Here is a 16,806-nt window from a genome sequence, read left to right on the forward strand (position 1 = left end):
AGCAGCCCCCTGCAGCTGGATACACGCGGGGAGACCCCCAGGGCCGTGTCCGTCCCCACCCCCCCTCCCGGGCTGGGGCTGTTGCATCCCTCCGTACCTAGGCGTGTGGGTGCCGGCGTGCGTGTCCCTGGGTGCCTCTGTCTGTCCCCGCGTGTCCGTCTGTCCCTCCCTCGCCGTGTCACCGGCGGGGTCTGTGTGTGTATGTGCGCGCCTGCGTGTGCGCGCAGCGGGGAGGGCAGAGCCGGGCGCGCCGCGCAGCAGAGCACGCCGTGGCCGTGGCCGTGGCCGTGGCCGTGACCGTGGCCAGGACCGGAGGAGGAGTTGCGGCGCTCCGGCAGCCCCGCGGAGCCGCCGTGCGAGCGCGCCGAGGCGCAACAGGCGGGGCGGCTCCTCCCGGGCGGTGAAGGGGAGGCGGCGGGGAGCGGGCACGGGCACGAGCACGAGCACGAGCACGGGCACGGGCACGGGCACGGGCACGGGCACGGGCACGGGCAGGGAGCTGGCGGCATGCGGGCGGAGGAGCCGCTGGCGCTGGCGGCCCCGCGGGCGGGCGGCGGCGAGGCAGAGGCGGCGGGCGAGGAGCGGAGCGGCGGCGGCTGCTGCAGCAGCGAGCGGCTGGTGATCAACATCTCCGGGTTGCGCTTCGAGACCCAGCTGCGGACCCTCTCCATCTTCCCCGACACGCTGCTGGGGGACCCCAGCCGCAGGGTGCGCTACTTCGACCCGCTCCGCAACGAGTACTTCTTCGACCGCAACCGGCCCAGCTTCGATGCCATACTCTACTACTACCAGTCCGGGGGCAGGCTCCGGAGGCCAGTCCACGTACCTCTTGACATCTTCCTGGAGGAGATCCGCTTCTACCAGCTGGGCCAGGAGGCCATCGAGACCTTCCGGGAGGATGAGGGCTTCATTCAGGAGGAGGAGAAACCCCTGCCCCAGCACCACTTCCAGCGCCAGGTCTGGCTGCTCTTTGAGTACCCTGAGAGCTCCGGGCCGGCCCGGGCCATCGCCATCGTCTCCGTGCTGGTGATCCTCATCTCCATCGTCATCTTCTGCCTGGAGACCCTGCCCGAGTTCCGCCAGGAGCCCAAGGGCTCCCAGCCCGGCTTCGGGGAGGCAGCAGTGCCCGGGGACGACACGCTGCTGCTGCCACCGCCACCACCACCGAGCGGGACCCCACAGCCCCTGCGACCTGCTGCCGGTGCAGGCCCTTTCTTCACTGACCCCTTCTTCCTCATCGAGACCCTGTGCATCATCTGGTTTTCCTTTGAGCTCCTCGTTCGCTTCTTCGCCTGCCCCAGCAAGCCCGAGTTCTCCCGCAACATCATGAACATCATCGACATCGTGGCCATCATCCCCTACTTCATCACCCTGGGCACAGAGCTGGCCCAGCAGCAGCAGCAGAAGCAGCAGCCTGGGAGCAGCAGCAACAATGGGGGCCAGCAGCAAGCCATGTCCTTGGCCATCCTCAGAGTCATCCGCCTGGTCAGAGTCTTTAGGATCTTCAAGCTCTCCAGGCACTCCAAGGGGCTGCAGATCCTGGGGAAGACTCTCCAAGCCAGCATGAGGGAGCTGGGCCTCCTCATCTTCTTCCTCTTCATCGGGGTAATCCTCTTCTCCAGTGCTGTCTACTTTGCAGAGACCGATGACCCCGATTCCCTGTTCACCAGCATTCCCGATGCTTTTTGGTGGGCAGTGGTGTCCATGACCACTGTGGGCTATGGGGACATGTATCCCATGACAATTGGTGGCAAGATTGTGGGCTCCTTGTGTGCCATTGCTGGTGTGCTCACCATTGCCCTGCCTGTCCCTGTCATCGTGTCCAACTTCAACTACTTCTACCACCGAGAGACTGATCATGAAGAGCAGTGCCAGTACACCCATGTCACCTGTGGCCAGCAGCAGTCACCCTTCTCTGAGCCCAAGAAGGGGGACAGTAATCAGTCTCTCAGCAAATCTGAATTCCTGGAAGCAGAAGACCTGGAGTCCATGAAATATTCCAACTTCATTCCCCCCAACAATCAGGGTTATAAAGAGAAGAAAATGCTGACAGAGGTGTGATCGGTTTTGTTGTCATGGGTCCAGACACAGAGCTGCAAGCTGCTGCACATCCGTCTTCCCACTAGCAGCTGGATCTATTCAACATTTACATACCAGACTGTGAATTGTGATACCGTAAACAGAGTGATTGTGATAATGGGCTCTTCTCTGCTGATTTGCTGTTTCTCATTACTGTGTGCAGTCAGAAATGTTCTTGCTTTATTCTGTGGAGTGCTAGCTGTCGTCCCCCACTCCCTCATGAATATCTTTTCCTTTTTTTTGAAGACTGCTGTAAACCAATATTAGCTCTGAAGCCTAACCTTTCTTCTCCACTAGCAAAGAACCCCTTGCCACAACTCCAGTTGAAGGATTCAACAGGGAGTAAATAGTTAAGGGGGCTACAAACATCTGGCTCGAGCTGTGCCCTTCGTTCCTGTGCCAGCGCTGTGCCCTTGGCTGTGGGATCAGTCACGCCTGCCATGCCATTGCCTTTGAATAATGGAAATGCTGTAGCCAGCATCACAGTGAGTTCTCTAGCTGTAAGGAAGAAGTCAACAAACAGCTGCCTTTCTTCTTTGCAACACTTGGCATGCTGAAGACCCTCTTGGTTTATGTTTCAAAAAAGACGCATAGATCTAAAAGCTGTTTGCCACTCCTGACCATACACTATTCATCAAAAATGGGCATAAAGAAATCAACAGGCTTGTTGAAGAATCTCTGTGTTGTGAGCTTATTTCAGCCTTCTTTGTTCCAGTGCCCTGATGTTAATTGACTTTTATAGTACCAAGTTAATCTTCATAGTGCTAAGTGCCTTCTGATGCTAGGCACATTTGACAAAATTCATTTGTTATCTCCGCAGTTTATCTCTACACAATGGTGTTTAATGAGAGGAAGTTTATGCTTCAGATATCCAGTTCTGTATTCAGGCATGTGAGAGCAATTGACATCACTGCATTTTTATTGAAGTTTTTTTATTATTTCTATAGCTGAGGGAAGTATGTGTGTTGGTATTTTGTTGGCATTGCTGAAAAACCCCAACCACCTGTGCTATCTGAAGATTGCACTGATATAATGGGTCACAGTCATAAATTACCCCAGGGTAAGTGTGTCAACATTAGAGATTTAGACTGGCACTGATACAAGCTTGCCTAAGCCATCTGCACAAACTCAGTACCCCAGATCTTTCAAATGAGAGGAAGAAGAGCTAACCTTGAAGAAATGTTTTTGCTTTTTTTACTGATTCAGCCAGTTCTGTGTATTTCTTACATAGAAGACAGAGAAATGTCTTTTGCATGCACTAGGTCTTATGAGAGCAACTTATAGTAAGTAGCATTGCAAAATGCATACCTTGGCTGGTAGTGCTGGGCTTGTCAAGGGACCAGAGATTTGCATCTTAAGATGCATGTTTTGCTTCCCAGGTAATATCTTTTCCTTCCTTCCTTCCTTCCTTCCTTCCTTCCTTCCTTCCTTCCTTCCTTCCTTCCTTCCTTCCTTCCTTCCTTCCTTCCTTCCTTCTTTCGGTCTTTCTTTCTTTCTGTCTTTCTGTCTGTCTTTGTTTTGGTCTTTGTTTCTCTTTTGGTCTTTCTTTTTTTAATCAGCTGTGTCTTATACCCAACTTTAAAATGTTTCAAATGCTGCCAGTGTGTGAGAAGGGGAAATGGATGCTTTTAGATTCTATGGATATTTTTTTATGCAAGAAAATGCCTTTGTTTGTTTTTAAATGTAAATGTATATTCTGCATTCACGTGTGTGCATGTGTATGAAAGCAAAGGCAGCCATTAATGCCTTGCATCATACAGTATGATATACATATTAGAATGTACTACATATTGCATGTGACGTGTAATACGTAAAACACGTAGTATCAGGATGCAAAATCTATAGAGTACATTTTATGCAAATGTATATATTATGCTTTTTCAGTCATAGGGCTGAGAATGCTAAAGACATATCCTTCAATATAGTCAGAACTGTCAGGGTTGTGAGATAGTATCTATTTGCATCTTTGTTACCCTGCTTGTTTTTCATTGTCTTGAGATCTGGCTCCATGCTTAGAGAGCTTTTATTGTGGCCTCTCCTCATCTGGGTCCTGATCATATGGTAGAGGTTGTTTGTGTGAGACCTAACTGCTGCATTTCTCCAGAGTCCCATTGTCTTCTCAAAGGGTTTTAATGTACAGGGATCTCCCCCGGGGTCAGAGCACAGCCATTATATTGAAAACTCTCTTCTCTCTCTTGCTGAAGTCAGTAGCAAAATGCTACTTGTCTCGGTTACTGCAGGTCAGTCTGGGAAATGCAAGTGTGGTGTGGTGAGGGCCCTGTAGCTCAGAGGAGCTTGCCTGAATAAAGAGAGCAGAATGTGTCTTTCAGGGCAGTCTCCACAGAGATACGTAAGTGCCCAATTAGTCTTTGGTTCATTGGGACTGAGGCAAATGTCTGGGATGGTCTGGGCCTTGGGAGTCATTCTGCATCCTCTGAAGCATGTAAATGGTGGATAAGTAATAAGTAGGACTGAGGAAGGGTCTGCAAGGTGGGATTTTGTATAAAAAGTTGTCTTGGTCTCTGAGTTAATTCTGTAAAATGCTGTTGTTCTTATCTGTGTATCAGGTTCACTATAATGAAATATTTTTCGGAGTAAAAGAGAGTAACTTCAAATTTTAAGTTGCTCTAGCAGATGCACTAAACTAGCAGAAGAACCTGTTACTTAAGGGGGTTGTGTCAAGGCTGTTGCAGTCTCCTAGTAGCCTATGTTTGGTGCTATTTTATGCCTGAGTGTATCAGCCGATATAAGTTTTCCCAAAGTAAGATATAAAAAACTCAGGTTAAGCACAAGCCACACTGAGCCTATGTCAAAAAATTCCTGTGCTCGTTCTCTCCCTTGGGCCTGACCCCACTCCCTGCCAGGCAGGAGCCATCCCTCCTAAGAACAGGCTGTTCTCCTGGCCAGTGTGACAAATGGACATGGAGGCTCCAACAAAAAAAGATGTGAGGCAAATTACCATTAACATAATCCCAGCATGTCTTGCAGAGAGCTCATGTAGAGAGGTGAAGAGACTTTCTGCTCTGAGGTGAAATTCCGCAGTGAGTTTCTAGCTGGAGTGCTGTGGCTTTGGGCAGTCTCCACTGGTGCAAATTAAATTTGCTGCAAACATGCAACTTTTTGTGCAGTTTTTGCATTCCATATTTTTCAGTTCTGGAAAGAATGCAAATGAAAATTTGTGAAATAGGACTGGTGGTTGCTCCCTGGATGTTCTATGTTAGAGCTAAGAGAAACACAAAAGGAAACAGAAGCTTGGAAATGTAACCTAGGTGCTTTCATTCAGGCATGAAATCCTTTTCTAAGCATTTCCTAAAAAACAGTATAGTGTAGTCCCACAGTCATCAACAATGCTATATATTATACTGCTTCTGGTATTCATCATTTTTATTAAGCAGCTTTCAGAATTTCTTCAAGTGACTTAAGTGACATAGTGGTGACATAGTGGCACCCATGCCACTGACTTTATAGATGGCTCATGCCACCAAATCACAGATGCTTTCAAAAATCTTACCTCAAGTCCTCAGCTGTTAACACTCACTCCTGGATGTTTGAAATGCAGTTCTGTCTGTCTGTCTAGATATTTCCTTCTTAAGGCAGAGCACATCCTTGCAAAGTAAAGTAGGCATCTCCAGGGACTTGTTTCCATAACAACCTCCCAGACTGTTTCTCTACCCTGTGACTTTGGCTACAAGCAAAAGCACTCATTGAATACTTTCAGTTCTCAGATATTAGTACCCCATCTTTACAGCATTTTTCTTTGCTTACTGAAGATCCCATCACTTTATATCATGTACAACTGCCCTGTCCAACTCCAGACTGACAGAGCATTATCAGCATTTGAAAACTGACAGTGCAAACCAGGAGATGGGAAAGGACTTTGTATGTCCTTGCACACAGAGAGGAGATGAGTGTGTGAAGGACAATCTGAACAATCATGGACAAGGAGCATTGCATTAAAAACCACAGAAACATTTTTTTTTTCAACAATCTCACTATGAAATAAAGATTTTGCTGTGGATGAGACTATTGCTTTTTTCTGAACCCCTGGCTATTCTGTGACAATCAGTTCAACAGAAAATTTCAACAATTAAGAACAGGGCAGAAGTCATCTTCTTGTTGGAAGTGAGGAAGGAAGGAAAGGAATAATTTTATTGAGGGCACCATTTTTATCCAAAACTTATCCTTATGTGAAGGACTGTAACAGTGAAAGGCATGAAGTTTTGCAGTATTTCAGAGTCTACATTACTGAAGGATTCCTGCACTTTCCTCTAAGATGAAATTTTTATTCTGTTCCTCTTTGGAAAATGTCACATTTTGAGATTTCTGAGCAATTTTCTGTTTTGGCCCTGTTTCTTCTGATCCAGAGTATATGGATAAAAGTCACTGCTACAGCAGCTGTGGAGGTGAAGGTGACTGGACTTGGTGTTCTCTGCTAGGCCCACTCATTCAGTGTACAGAGATCCCTATGGAGATAAAGAAGAATGAATATAAAGGATATTCAGGGCAGCCAAAGGCAGGGTAAGGACTGAAGAGTCTTCCATACTGTGATGGAAAGAACAGCATCATCCGTAAAAGCAATGGAACAAACAGCTCCAGCTTCTGCTTTACCTGCAGAAGTAGGTAAGGTTTCTTTTTTATCTGTGAAATTAACAACTATGAGTTTCTTGCAACTAATGAGAAAGGGTTTCCTAATTAAGATTTGCAGCCTAAAGGGAGAATCTGGTTCTGGATGAAAAAAGAGAGAAAGATAATTATATACTACAAAATGTAGTATGAGCCAGATCCTCGCCATCTGCTGATACAAGTTGGCAAAATTCCATTTAGTACAACTACTTTTGTTTATATTGGTCTCCAACTTCAATCATCTGCATAAAGTCAAAGCATGTGTAATATCTGTTAAAATGCTTATCTTTGTTCTTTCCTTTCCTTTCCTTTCCTTTCCTTTCCTTTCCTTTCCTTTCCTTTCCTTTCCTTTCCTTTCCTTTCCTTTCCTTTCCTTTCCTTTCCTTTCCTTTCCTTTCCTTTCCTTTCCTTTCCTTTCCTTTCCTTTCCTTTCCTTTCCTTTCCTTTCCTTTCCTTTCCTTTCCTTTCCTTTCCTTTCCTTTCCTTTCCTTTCCTTTCCTTTCCTTTCCTTTCCTTTCCTTTCCTTTCCTTTCCTTTCCTTTCCTTTCCTTTCCTTTCCTTTCCTTTCCTTTCCTTTCCTTTCCTTTCCTTTCCTTTCCTTTCCTTTCCTTTCCTTTCCCTTTCCTTTCCTTTCCCTTTCCCTTTCCCTTTCCCTTTCCCTTTCCCTTTCCCTTTCCCTTTCCCTTTCCCTTTCCCTTTCCCTTTCCCTTTCCCTTTCCCTTTCCCTTTCCCTTTCCCTTTCCCTTTCCCTTTCCCTTTCCCTTTCCCTTTCCCTTTCCCTTTCCCTTTCCCTTTCCCTTTCCCTTTCCCTTTCCCTTTCCCTTTCCCTTTCCCTTTCCCTTTCCCTTTCCCTTTCCCTTTCCCTTTCCCTTTCCCTTTCCCTTTCCCTTTCCCTTTCCCTTTCCCTTTCCCTTTCCCTTTCCCTTTCCCTTTCCCTTTCCCTTTCCCTTTCCCTTTCCCTTTCCCTTTCCCTTTCCCTTTCCCTTTCCCTTTCCCTTTCCCTTTCCCTTTCCCTTTCCCTTTCCCTTTCCCTTTCCCTTCCCCTTTCCCTTCCCCTTTCCCTTCCCCTTTCCCCTTTCCCCTTTCCCTTTCCCTTTTCCCTTTCCCTTTCCCTTTCCCTTTCCCTTTCCCTTTCCCTTTCCCTTTCCCTTTCCCTTTCCCTTTCCCTTTCCTTTTCCTTTTCCTTTTCCTTTTCCTTTTCCTTTTCCTTTTCCTTTTTCTCTTGAGGTCCTGTTTACATTGGGGAAAGATCTACAGATTACAGCAGGAGTTAACCACAGCTTACCTGAAAACTCTCATCTAACTTGAGTCCAAGTAAGTCTAGTGAACTCTGAAAAGTTAGGCTTCTCTTTAAATTTATAGTGACAAAAATAAGAGGAGTGGCATTATTATTATTATTATTATTTTTAATGCAGTGGTAGAAATACGCAGGCCAATTCACAGATAAGTTTGAGACTAAACGAGATTCTGCCCTCAGCTGTGGCCATGTATGCATAAGATAGCTCTATTTACATTGTGGTAACTGAGGTCACAGTCCGAGTTCTTCATTTTTGATTTTTGGAGCTTGCACTCTAGACAAATGCCATTCTGACAACATTTGTAGCCATATTATCAGCATGCTCATAGTCGAATACCTGATTTGCAGCCATCTGCTTTACACATAAAGTTAAGGAGAGGAGCTGGTGTCTGCATGATCAGAAGATTTAATCTTCTGATAAAATGAACAATTGCCAGTGAATGCTTAGTGTCCTTAGCTGCCACAAGAGACGGTTGGTAGTGAAATTAATGTTAATTACAGGAAGGAGTTCAGTGGTGTGCAGATCAGATCCTAAATAAGGCAAGACGCTGGCCAGGGAGATAAACCCAGGAAAATGTTTGTGGGGGAAGCAAGCAGGACAGCAGGCAGTAGCATTGATTTCCTGTGTAGCATATGTTATTAGTACACATCAATTCTATATGCCTTGGCTAACTGAGTTTTAGTTTGCTCCAGGGTAGCCTGTTCAGGGCTTGTTGGCTGGCACAAGAACTTGAATATTACAGCATGATTTTACACTTTGGAAACAAGTAACTGTGATCAGTGTAGGTTTTACTTTCCTAAAGCGTAAACATTGCTAAACATTCTCTGTAGGAAATATCCATGTTGTCTGTAGTGCAAATTTTCAGGTTAATCCTTCCAGTGTCCAACTTTTTCTTAGTGTAAGAAAGGAAAAGATTTGCAGGAGGGAAATTTTACAGAAAGTGCTCATCAACTTCTATGGTCACCCTAAAATACTGAAGCTGTGTTGCCTCTTCATCAGACAAGACTTATAGGAAACCTTGTCTTCATACAAAATATCATCAGAAGTTCAGTAAGGCCTTCTTTGGATTCACTAGCACTAAGTGGATATAAAAATGTTTACTCAGTGGTGTAAAGTTTTGGAAGAAAAATTGTCAAAAAGTACAGTAAATCCCAAAGTATTTCACTGGGACTGTAGCCATTTTTGGTTTGAAGAAAACTGGGGTCTTGATTCAGCTCTCCAGCAGAGGTTATGCAGATGTATCCTTAAGGATATGAATGCTGTTTCTTCTAATTTAAGTGATTGTGAGAGAAGAATAGAGCCCAAAAAAGAGGGCTGTAAATACATCCATCTGCAGCCATGTCTTTAGGTGTTGTAGTTACATATAGTTTCATTCACCTAAAAGGTTGTAAAGAATTTTATACCGACAGAAGATTTAGCTTTTAGAGCACATATTGGTTTATTCTCATACATTCTCAGGAGAGTAATGAAATGTTATTTGACAAGAAAAGTGGAACATTGCTGTCTCCTCTTGCTGCTCATTGATGCATCTGTTGTTTTCAATTAGCTTGATGGTATCCATTTTCAGGAAGCAGATGCTGCCCTCTTTTACACCAGTGCAATTCTGGAATAACTCCACTGACGTCAGTGAAGTGAGATTTATCCCAGTTGAAAGCAGAATTGGACCACAGTCTCATCATCTGCTTATATGCTATGGTGCTCTCAGGAAGGTGCACCATTACCATACCATAAGGTGAGCGCCTATCTGCTGTTCCATACTCGGCTCTTTTGTGCCCTTGACGGTCACATGCCTGGCAGAAGTTAGGCTGGTGTAGGGCGTGTGGGGTCACCAGATTCCCCACATCAAATGGAGCAGATTTCCTTCCTAGATTCTTGTCCACTTCCCTATTTAATTTCCATCAGTTTCCTCTTGCTTAGATGTGATTTCCAAGGAGACAGAGTTTTTTATGGTAAGGAAATATAATTGCAAGTCTTAAATAATATAATAACAGAAGGGTAGCAGAGATAGACATGGAGACAAACTGTACCCCTCCTACAGATTTTTGCTGTTGTGGCCATCTGTTAAAATTGCTGCAGTCCTGGCAGGTTGGCTATAGATCTGATGGCTCTAGGGTCTCCATCTTCAGGATATACCAGGTTTAAACAAATTGGGTCACTTCTTTCTTGCTCCAGCTCTGTTGATCTTAATGATGCCTTCCCTGAAACTAGACATAAAGCTTCATATAAAAGCTGTTAGCACGCTGTGTGGAAAAATACCACTTAAGATGGGGCAGATGAGGGTCACTAGAGAAAATACAGAGTCAGTAAAAAAGAGATCAGTATGAGAAAGAAGGGAGGTTCATAAAAGAGTTCTTCAGGGGTTAGTCCCTGGATTGTTTAAAATATTAGCTGTAGGGCTGAATTTATAAGATTTAGCAATGATGCAACCTAAACAACCCCATTAGGGCTGTGGATTAGGACACAGGACGAGATGATTGAATAATGGACTTAAAGTAATGAAAAGATAGTAAATAGTATAAAAATTAAAGTTGTGATATGGATTTTGGTAGCAAGTTTATCAGTTGGGGAAGATAGAAAAGAAGAATGATTGGGGGTGCTAAGGTCAGTCAAAGTATCAATGTCACTTACTAAGCCACCAGAGTAATGAAGCTGCAAAATCGGTCCTTGAAAGTCTTAGAAGGAGAAATTTTTATACCACTTGGGAAATGTTAATTCTATAAGGCCTCATCTGGAATGCCATGGGTCTTTTTGGTGATCTCAGTTTGGTTAAGTTTAACTTAGAGTGGGAAGGATGCATGGAAAAGCAGCAAGAATGATCAGGTGAATGGAAACTGCCTTGCAAGATGAATCTAGAAGAGCCTGCCTCTTCTAGCCCTGCAAAAGATTGGCAAGACCTATAGTTACAATAATACTGGGAGCAGAGTAGCTAACAAGACATAACAGCTATTTAAGTTGAAAGGCTGTGTTGGTATTTGAACAATAAAGCAGAAATTGTCAATGAATATATTTATACTGGAAAGCAGAAGGTGATTTCTGCTATAACAGATGAAAGAGAAATGAAAGCCTGCTCTAGATTGAATAGGAGAAATCAAGGCAAAAAGCAAATTATTTTTTTTTTCAGATGGAGTTTGTTAAATTTTTGAAAGGCTTTACATGAAAGTAGTTACATGCAATACAAAGAGCCTGGTTTCAGTGACTTCATCTACTAGAATCAGTCTATCCTGAACCTTGGATGTATTTCAGATGCTGAATATATAAGCAATTGTATCTTATTGCCTATGTCCTCTGAAAAATACAGCCACACTATACCTGCTTAGCTAACAGACACCAAATCCTGTTGATCATATTATTTAATACTTGGGCTTTTGGTGTGTGTGTAGGAAAGAGAAGTGTGGGAGGAACTGCGTGTCTTTGGAGATGGTATTTCTCCATGGGACCAGGTAAAGAGAAAAAAGTCCTTAGAGTGGGGTAGAATGGGGTGGGTGTACCAGATCAGTCTAGAAGCTAGTCTGGAGACAGATGGAGGGTCCGTGCCTTAATATTTTTTTACCTTTTGCACTTTAAAGACCCAACAATCTCTGTCCACTGCTTTTCCCCTCAACCTGGAACCTCTGCTGACTGTGTCTGGTCCTTTCTCCCTATCCAAAGCTTTCCAGCTGTCCACTGATCTTTCTACTTCCTGGGGCCTGTAGTAATTCCTCACTCCCATTAACTTGCTGGAGTCACTTCAGTAGTGCATTGTACCTAATTTTGAAAATAGCCTTGAGATGGCTCTGCTGCAGCTCAGCTCGGGTTTCTGGTTTGGATGCAGAAATCAACAATAACAAATGGCCTTCAACAACTTTCATTGAACTGAAGGTCAGATAAGTTGATAACAATGGTCACTCTTGCCTGTAGAGGTTAGCAGAATAATTTCCTATTGCAGGCATTGTTCTGACAAAGACAAAATAAAGCCATGGCTTCGTGTTTCCTCTTTTTACCTCTTTGAGTTCATTTTACCCTATGAGAAAGTGACCAAGTATGCCTTTGATCTCAGAGGATAGAACAGACATTGACCAAGGTGGGATCTTCACCCATTCATCCATCTCTGTGTCACAAAAGCATGTAGGAAAATCTAGACATACTTTGTTCTCGAGCCATCTAGCTTGTTGCTGCTCTGTGCTCACTTATGTGATGAAGCCATTAACTTGTGATTTATATCTATGTTACCAAATTCATTTTTAAAACTTTGGAATAGCTCTGTTTTTCTCTGTAAGTAGAAAAAAAGAAAAAGCAAAGCAAAATTTTACCAATGACTATGAACATTATGAATGCATGTGAACATGAACACCATCTGAGCTTTAACAATGACGTTAGCAGAATGGCTCACACAAATGCAGTTGTACGTAAGTTGTCCTAAGGGCTTGTCATCTTTTCTAGAGCTAAGACAGTAAGGAAAATGAAAAAAGAATTTTCTTATGACATTTATAGAATGAGCCAACAAGTTTCATTTGAATGATGAACGATGTTGCACCTGTTTCTGAGCTCAGTTGATTTTGACATTGATATAAGAAGTTCATTCACTATTAGTTCACGTGCATCTTAATTTACAGTTGTTATATCATGTGCACTGCAGTTGTGTATAGAAGCCTTAGTCTTGAGGCATACAACATATTAATGGTAAAGATCTTACTGCAGTTATCACTACCAGCAAAAAGGTGGTCAAAGTGCTTAAATGATTAAAATTATATATACCTCTATGGAACTCAAAGAACATTCCAGTGGTGAGAAAACATTATTACATATTGATTTTATAGTAGGGACAGGATAAGGTGCAATTAGCTATGCAGAACAGTGGAAAAATAAGAGTCTAAATGAGCAGAACCCATGACTTCTTCTTTGGTACGCTAGAACAAATCTGCATATTCTTGGCCCTGGCAACCATGTCTTTTAGCAAGAAAGTGTTGACTTCGTAAAGGAGTACAGGTAGCAAATAGCACAGGAGCAAATCCTACAAGTAAACGATGTTGATTCATGATGATATGTAAAAAGCATAGGAAATGTATTTATTGTGAATCTTCAAGCCAATTTGGTTTATTTATGCATAAATAAATGAGGATGAGAAGCAATGGGCACAAACTGAAGCACAGGAGGTTCCAGCTGAATATGAGGGTGCACTGCCTTACTGTGAGGGTGACAGAGCAGTGGAGCAGGTTGCCCCGAGAGGTTGTGGAGTCTCCTTCTCTGGAGATATTCAAACCCCGCCTGGATGCCATCCTGCGCAACGTGCTCTAGGTGATCCTGCTCAGCAGGGTTTGGACTAGATGATCTTCAGAGGTCCCTTCCAACCTCGGCCATTCTGTGATTCTGTGGAATAGTATTTACACATACTCCTTTTTTGGGGGGGACTTGACTTCATTGCAAATTGAACAGCTCAAGAACACTCTATCCAGTGTTTGAAACACTGACATGCTCTTAACTTGTGACCAAGTTTTGACTCTATTTGCTCTTTCAATGCTTCTGTTTTAAACCTTCCTCAGTCAAGAGCTTCATTCTTAGAATGGGCTTATATTTTTAAGGGTAGAGCTGTCATTAACAGTAAAGAGTTCTATGCAAAAGCTCACTTATTAGTGATGGAAGGACAGACTGCCTTTGTGTTTGAATCCCACTTCATCATCAGTACAAAACAGAGAGGTACAGGTAGATATTTATGTATTGGTCTCTTCTAATATGTTGCCTGATGGCCACAAAGTTAGCACATCTATTTTATCACTCTAATTTTTCTTTAGATAGGTACCAAAAAGACATTGTACATTTCTCAAGATCTGAATTATGCTGCAGTTCTAATGTATCAGAAATAGTGCTGTCAGGTACATTCCTTTTATTGCTGTAGACTATGGGCTTTCATGCTTACGAAATGGTGCACACAAAGCAATTGATCTTTGTAGTCTGTCCTTGGAGATGTCACAGTGACTTTCAAAAACACTGGAGGGTATTCACTATTGCTTATCCATTAGTCTATTATCTGATATCAATTTCAGTTTTCTATACTGGACTGCAAACATTTCTGCAGGATACATTTCCATCAAAAGATGCCTCTTCCTCAAGACCTGGCATGTTTGAGAGCAGTTTCATTTCACTTCATGTTGGTGCTCTTTAGAAATTGAATGTTTGGAAAATTTTGTAATATGCACAAACATTTTTGTAATATTTTTTAATAATTTAATATTTTTTGGGGTAATATTCTGAATGTTTTTGCTTTTTTTTTTTTGTACTAAGGTATATATACTAAGGTATATATACCTTGTATATATGTATACAAAGTAAAATGCAGAGTTTTGCATTCATGTCTTTTTTACTTGGATCTATAATGAAAGATAAAATTATTATCATTATTATTTGTAAAACAACTTTTTTTTTTTTTCCAAACAATATAGTAGTAGCCATTGACTGTTCCTGATTGACTGTTCCTGATTGCTGTCAGTGTGGCTCCAATGTCAGCTCCAATACTTCTTTGCATTCAGTTAAGTGCTATACATATGCTCCAAACCAGATGAAATGACAGGTCAAATGGCATGGATACTGGAGCATGTGCTAGGAGTGACAAGATTTTAGGGAAAAAGAAAAAAAAAAAGAGAAATAAAAAGATTACAGTCCTGATAATTTTCTGGGTGCAGGGAGAGGAAGAATTGCAGAAGAAGGTGCCATCTGGAGTGTGCTGTAGCTCACCTCATTATTTACTTTTTTTCTTTGCTCTTAAAAAAACAACAAACCCACAACAACAACAAAACACCTCTATGCAGATTTGTGAACTCTCAATAACACTTACTTGGATAAGTGGATTTCAGAGAAGATGAATAGTGAGCTCTCCTTTGCATAGTAACCCTTAATCAACATTTCCATAGAAGATGTCTGAATACGTATTGATCTAGCCAGCTGCAGCTGTGATATAGCTGTGAGGGGTGTTGAAGAATGATGCAACTTTCCTCTCCATCATCCATCCCCCAGTCACGTAACACAAGTAGCCAAAAAACACCAGCTGGTACTTCTGATGCTGGCACCATTTCTGCTCATGAGGAAGTTGCATCAAAAAGTAAAAAAGTGGAAATTTTTCCATTAGTTAAGAGACCACTTAATAAGGCAAATCTTGTAATTAAATATTAGGCTTAAAGTCAAGGGGACAGTCCACAGCTCTGTCACATGACCTTTGGATGTCCTGTATCTCTCAGTGCCTCAGCAATAAAATCCTGACATATTAGTTGCTCCTCCATTTTGTTGCTCCCTTTTCCTAAGCAAATTAGACAGTAAGATCTTTCTGAGTGTGCCCCATCTCTTACCTAATACCTGTTCAATGTCAGGTACATCTGAGGACCACTACTCTATAAGGACAGTGTGTTGTATTACTGTCATAACAGTAATAACTAACATATGGATCAAACAAACACAGAAAAACTTTTGGATCTGTGCATGAGACTCTTGGAATACCCAAATGGTAACAAATCCTGCTACTACCTAGCTTTATGGTGGCTTTGGGCCAATGCTGTGGCCATGCTGGTCTGATTTATATTTTTCAGTCTCAGACACAAAATATTCTGCCCAACCCCCCTTATTTGTGACTCTCTGTTCCCTTTCAGGCTGCTTTATAATTAAAGGCGTGCAAAATATTTCTAGCTGACAAAGCCTGGAGCAGACTTATTGCAACGTAAATTAAAAGCCTGCTGAATGCACCATAGAGATAAGAGGCTGACATCAACTTTTCACAGCTAGTCCAAAAGAAGTAAATTTATGCAGATTTTCTTTTTTCAACTCTTGAATTGCTATCAGGGACCAAGGTATTGAAGCAGCAGAAGAAAATATGCTGAAAATGGAAGGAATACACCAGTAACATCTCCTAGATGTTACATCGACCTAGATTTTTATTAGTTCTTCAAGCACAAAGGTGATTTGGATGGTAGCAGCTCACTGGTACTGAGCAGTCAAATCTGCTCTTTGAATCTGGCAAGGTCATTTTTAAAAAATATATTTTCACTGGCACTGTTAACAACTGTGAATTTAATCCTTATTAAATGCTTTGCTGTTTTTTGTTGCTTCGTGGTCTTCCAGGGGAATATGAGGATACATAGATGGCAATTAAGGCTCCTCATGTTTTATATTTAGTCATATATTGGTGATTCAGATGCAAGCATATGTGAAAAGGCCCAGATGAAACCTCTTACAAATTCCTTCCTGTCCTATGAGACATATTTAGGTGCCTGAGTCAGTTACGTTTCTATTGAGGGCCATTGTCATGTTTTTCTGCCCACCGCAACGCATGAAGAGTTTTCTTGATGGCTGAAATATTTTAACACCCCTACTGATGCAGAGAGTTGGTTACAGACAAGTAGAGCCAAATTCTCAGCTGGTATCTGTACATTAACACTTTTTTTTTTTTTTTTCTGATGCCAGCTAGGCAAGGTGGTAGAGGGTGTTTTAGATGTATTTCAGTTTTCAGCTGCTCCATTTTCTGTACAGGTAGGAAATGAGACCTGTTATCTTCAAAATTCAGTGTCTTGAAGCATCTAAAGCTCCCATCTGAATGTTTTTGAGTAGGCACTTACTGTCAGATCTGCCACAAGGATTTAACAATCTGTGGATAGACTGAGGCTCACAGGCATACTCAGGGTCTGGATCTGATGTTTTATTTTTCCATGCCTCAACTGTAGAATGGAAATAATGTGTTTCTCTCTTCAGCATGCACTTGGCTGTTTATCAGCAATAAAGATCTATAGGAACAATTAACAATTCACTGTTAAGCTCTTTTTTAAAGCAGATAAAGCAAATGACGCTT

The 16,806-nt window shown here is 42.7% G+C and overlaps 1 protein-coding gene across 10 annotated transcripts in view; it reads left to right on the forward strand.

Moving 5' to 3' along the window:
* The first annotated feature begins 392 nt into the window (after nucleotides 1-392).
* LOC310900731 (potassium voltage-gated channel subfamily A member 6-like) overlaps nucleotides 393-16,806 on the forward strand; it is a 25,871-nt gene continuing 9,457 nt past the window's right edge. The window contains exons 1-4 of one of the 10 annotated variants that reach the window (XM_083839133.1): nucleotides 393-6,699; nucleotides 7,930-8,016; nucleotides 9,547-9,732; nucleotides 11,649-15,864. In XM_083839133.1, the coding sequence (XP_083695259.1) occupies nucleotides 508-2,061 (1,554 nt within the window). In that variant the 5' untranslated portion in view covers nucleotides 393-507 and the 3' untranslated portion in view covers nucleotides 2,062-6,699; nucleotides 7,930-8,016; nucleotides 9,547-9,732; nucleotides 11,649-15,864. Of the gene's footprint in view, nucleotides 6,700-7,929; nucleotides 8,017-9,546; nucleotides 9,733-11,648; nucleotides 15,865-16,806 lie in introns of those variants that run through there. The other 9 variants (XM_083839129.1, XM_083839131.1, XM_083839134.1 and 6 more) reach the window with 9 other exon arrangements.

The sequence above is a fragment of the Anser anser genome (genome assembly GCF_964211835.1).
Source record: "Anser anser genome assembly, chromosome: 1".
Taxonomy (NCBI): domain Eukaryota; kingdom Metazoa; phylum Chordata; class Aves; order Anseriformes; family Anatidae; genus Anser; species Anser anser.